The 4,101-nt window shown below is 33.5% G+C and overlaps 1 protein-coding gene across 1 annotated transcript in view; it reads right to left on the minus strand.

Annotated features, from left to right (window-relative positions):
• LOC107300870 (synapsin-2-like) overlaps positions 1–3,329 on the minus strand; it is a gene marked incomplete at its 3' end in the record, with an annotated part of 7,172 nt that extends 3,843 nt beyond the window's left edge. The window contains exons 1-2 of the mRNA XM_015830155.1: positions 3,256–3,329; positions 2,315–2,372 (exon numbers count right to left, since the gene is read on the minus strand). Of these exons, the coding sequence (XP_015685641.1) occupies positions 2,315–2,372; positions 3,256–3,329 (132 nt within the window). The remainder of the gene's footprint in view (positions 1–2,314; positions 2,373–3,255) is intronic.
• Positions 3,330–4,101: the final 772 nt, after the last annotated feature.

The raw sequence follows: 4,101 nt of genomic DNA on the forward strand, positions 1-4,101 counted from the left end.
TTAAATGATTTTTTATAGGGCTAGATTGATGAAATGTTAGAATATACTTTTTAGAAATTGAAATGCACTTATATTATTACTATAAATATGATAATCATGTTTTAATAGAGAGGAAGAGTTACTGGTGATACCTGCTGAATTGGTATAGACTTTGGTGTATTTGAATTACTTAAATGTATAATTTTTTTATTAATGTGGAAGAGATGGATTGTTTATAAATAGAGTTTGTGGAGTTAGAGATATTAATATTTGTTTACCTATATTTGAATATTAGCCTGGGACTTGGTTTGGGAAGTCCGGGGGGGTGGGATATAATATAATATTGTGTAATACTTGTGATGTTTTTTTTTTGGAAAATAATAAAAATTTTATATTAAAAAAAAAAAAAAAGGAGCATTTAGAGCAGGGGTGTCAAACTGCTGGCCCATGGGCCGGATGTGTCACACCAAAACTGCACCCACCCCATTGCCAGCAATGGGAAAAAAGCCACAATATGTCACGACACATCACGTGACATCGCGAGTTTGACACCTGTGATTTAGAAGCTACAGTTCTCCAAAGCAGTCAGCCCCATCCTTCCACCAGCTGTCTATAATGATCCTCTTTGAACTCACTTGTCCCATGCTGAAGCTATCCTTTCCCTTGTCCATTTTTCACTCTGAAACTTCCTTGTTTCAACCCTTTCACTCCAGGTAGAACAATTCTGCAGCTAAACTCCAACTCTTACCCAGAGAATGAATGAATGAATGAATGAATGAATGAATGAATGAAATCATTCATTCATTCATTCATTCATTCATTCATTTTTGGATGCTGCATGACTCTAACAAAAACTTACTCTTCCAGTCCATATTTCCCCAGTTTCCGCAGTGTCAAACAATCTTCAGCCAACATTTATAACTCTGTCCTCTAAAACCACCTTCCAATGTTCACCCACACTTCTCATAATTCCTGCCCCCCTTAAAAGAGGCACTCTTAAAGAAACATTTTTACATTTATTTGTCTTCAGTAGAACATTTCCACCTATTCTTGGATGATTCAACTCACTCCATCTCAGCTAATTCTATGCTTGAGTCTGTTTACATAGAGGGAGTGCCAATAATGGAAACTACCTTCTTGCTGCCTCTCTCTGTATCTACCAGCCTGGCAACAACTTTCATAGATATGCCTGGCCACAACAGTTACAGATGTTCAAGGCTTTATCCTATGGGTCCTGGCAGTGATCACTGGTGGATTCATATATTGTTCTTCCAGCTGTTCCTTTTGTTGATCCCACTTTTGGAGGTTTCCACATTCACTGTTTCCCCAGCAATTTGCTAGTTTTGTGAGTGTTCAGCCAGCATGACTGTCCCTGACTTCAGCTTCAGGTCTTCTCTCCATGCATCTTCTATGCTTCCTCTCCTACATTTTTCCTTTACACCTCTTAACCCATCTGTTCCATTCCTTTTTCTCTTGCAAATCCAACATACTTCACTTCATTAAAGGCAATATATCATGTCATTATAATTATCTTCATTTTTCCCCCAAGCAAATATGATTATACCCCTAAGTAAATGTAATGTAGTTTTTAATCATTAGGCATATTCTTTTAATTAAAATTTATCTGTGTAACAAAAGTAATCAAATGAAAAAAGTAGTTATAGGCACAATAAAAAATTATCACTCTTCTAATATTTGCATTAAAAGCTGTTAGATGTTGGAATAGAAATATGATTTTGACCCTATTTACATGAAAAACAAACTGTGGCAGTGAAGAAAGAGCAACATTTTTAAAAAATTAAAAAGTTTATCTTTCTTTCTCTTCTCCTACGATCAAATCTGAACAAATTATATCAAAACAAGCAGGATACACACTTCCATTTGCTCTCATAGGAAGAGTGAGTAGAATTAATAAAAGCTCACTGGCCAACTAATCATGTTCATTTCCAAGATCTGTTCCATCACTTATTCCCCATCATATGTTTGATAATAACATATGTCCATATGTTATTATCAAACATAACATTTTTTTTTGCAAAGTTAAAAAAAATCCCATCAAATTTATGAATATCCTCTGAATCATCTAGAAGTGACAGGAAGATGTATGGATTTATTAAAAAATTCACTGCTTTAATAAATACTAGGTAAAATCTTTGACAAGTGTTCTTAAAACATTTTCTTGCAGCTGCCTTGGTAACCTCAAATATTTCATATATTATTTACTGTATTATATAATTTCATTATTTACACTAGGTAAAAATAGTTTTATATGATGCCAACTTATTTCATTCTTAACACTCTGAAATAATACTTAACACTAAGAAAAACTGAATACCTGCTCGACTTTGATGTCATATTCTCCATGGACTTTTTTCCCACGAAAACATTTGGTCCTGAAATACAAGAATTCTCATTAAAACAAAAAATAAGTTGTAAGTAAATAAACAAAATCACATTGGAATTTAAGAGTTGTCTTTTAGCAATGTAATACATGTAATTCTTGACTTACCACCATATTTGGAGCCTAGAATTTTCATTGTAAATCATGATGATCATAAATCAAAGCACCCATGTGACCAACTTCATTTATAACTTTTTTTTGAAGCAATCATTCTTATCAGCATTTTTTGCCAAAAACAGGCCACAAAAGGCCAGAAATCAGTAAAAAAAAACATTGTTACATGACAGTAGAATGCTGCAACCAATCACAAAAATGAGCCAGCTGCCAAGCGTTGAAAATACTATTGTAACTGTGGAAACAGGTTGTAACTAGCTTCTGGAAGGATCTATTGTAACTCTGAATAGTCACTAAGCAACCAATTGTTCCTTTACTTATTTAATCTCACTGAATTTATTGAATGAGTTTGACATATTTCTATCCATCTGTCTATTGTGAAAATTTGACTCTTACTATTATTAAGAATCTATTATACTTTAGATTATGGACTTATAATGAAATCATGGAGCCCAAAGGCTAGTATATTTGAATTCTCAAATTTCCTTTTCCAGAAGCCCTCTGCATCCTGATTCTGTCTGCTACCTTGGCATAGCATATTGCTTCCTACTTTTATTTGTACAGGAATATCCATGATATAAATATGAGGCAGCCCTTACAAAAACATATGCTTAACTTGGGAAGACAGGAAGAAATGAAGAAGAAAGTCAAGACTGACCTGCCTTGACCTTATTGTGTTTAAGAGGGGTGGAAGGAGAAACTCTATTCTTATAGCCTAGATTAAAAAAGTAGATGTTCTACTGTTTCCTGGCCTGGCCTACCTCAAAGGGCTCACACTATCTTTTAGAGGAAATCTAACATGGTGTGTATAAGAAATAGAGTTCTCACAGCCCATGCTACTTTTTTGATGATTCAAAATTTAAATGCAGAAAGTGTCATAATTTTAAAAATGCAACCTTATATCTATGTAACGCATATACTTATGATTAAATGATTCATGCTTTATGAATAGCCTGACCCTACTTCATAAATAAGATAGAAATGCCCTTTTCCCAGTAAGTCACAACATCACTACATTCAACAAGGGAGCAAAGGATGTATATCACATCACATTATATCACATCATCCATCTATTTATCCATCCTATCATCTGCCTATCTACTTACTTATTCAGAATTAAATACCAAACAGCAATGTTTCTTTTTAATTAAGTATTTAGAATTATATAACCAAATTATATCATATATAATTAAATATTGTAGTAATAATAAAATATTATAATATATACAAAATGAATATAATAAAAAGCAAGTATGTATTCAAACTAGTGCAAAAAGTCAGAAACCAGGATAAAGTTCAAAAGTACTATAAGTTTATTTAATGCTACCTGTATGCAAGAATCTGAACTACAATCTGAATGGTCAAAGCAAATTGGTGCCAGGTAAGGGTCAATGGATTTCAATTAGGTCTCTTATTGGAGCACAGACTCCAAAAGGTTGATGTGTTTGACCACACCCTTAAGTTCAGCCTGGTCATCTCCTACAACACCAGAGTGTATGAGTTGGGGGGGGGCATATAAATCTGATAAATAAATTTAAAAGTTGTCAAATCAGAGGCTAGGAATTCTTTTCACCCTTAAAATTTAAAAATAATGAGCATATTAAGAG

The sequence above is a fragment of the Protobothrops mucrosquamatus genome, unplaced genomic scaffold (genome assembly GCF_001527695.2).
Source record: "Protobothrops mucrosquamatus isolate PMUCROS unplaced genomic scaffold, P.Mucros_1.0 scaffold8880, whole genome shotgun sequence".
Classification (NCBI taxonomy): domain Eukaryota; kingdom Metazoa; phylum Chordata; class Lepidosauria; order Squamata; family Viperidae; genus Protobothrops; species Protobothrops mucrosquamatus.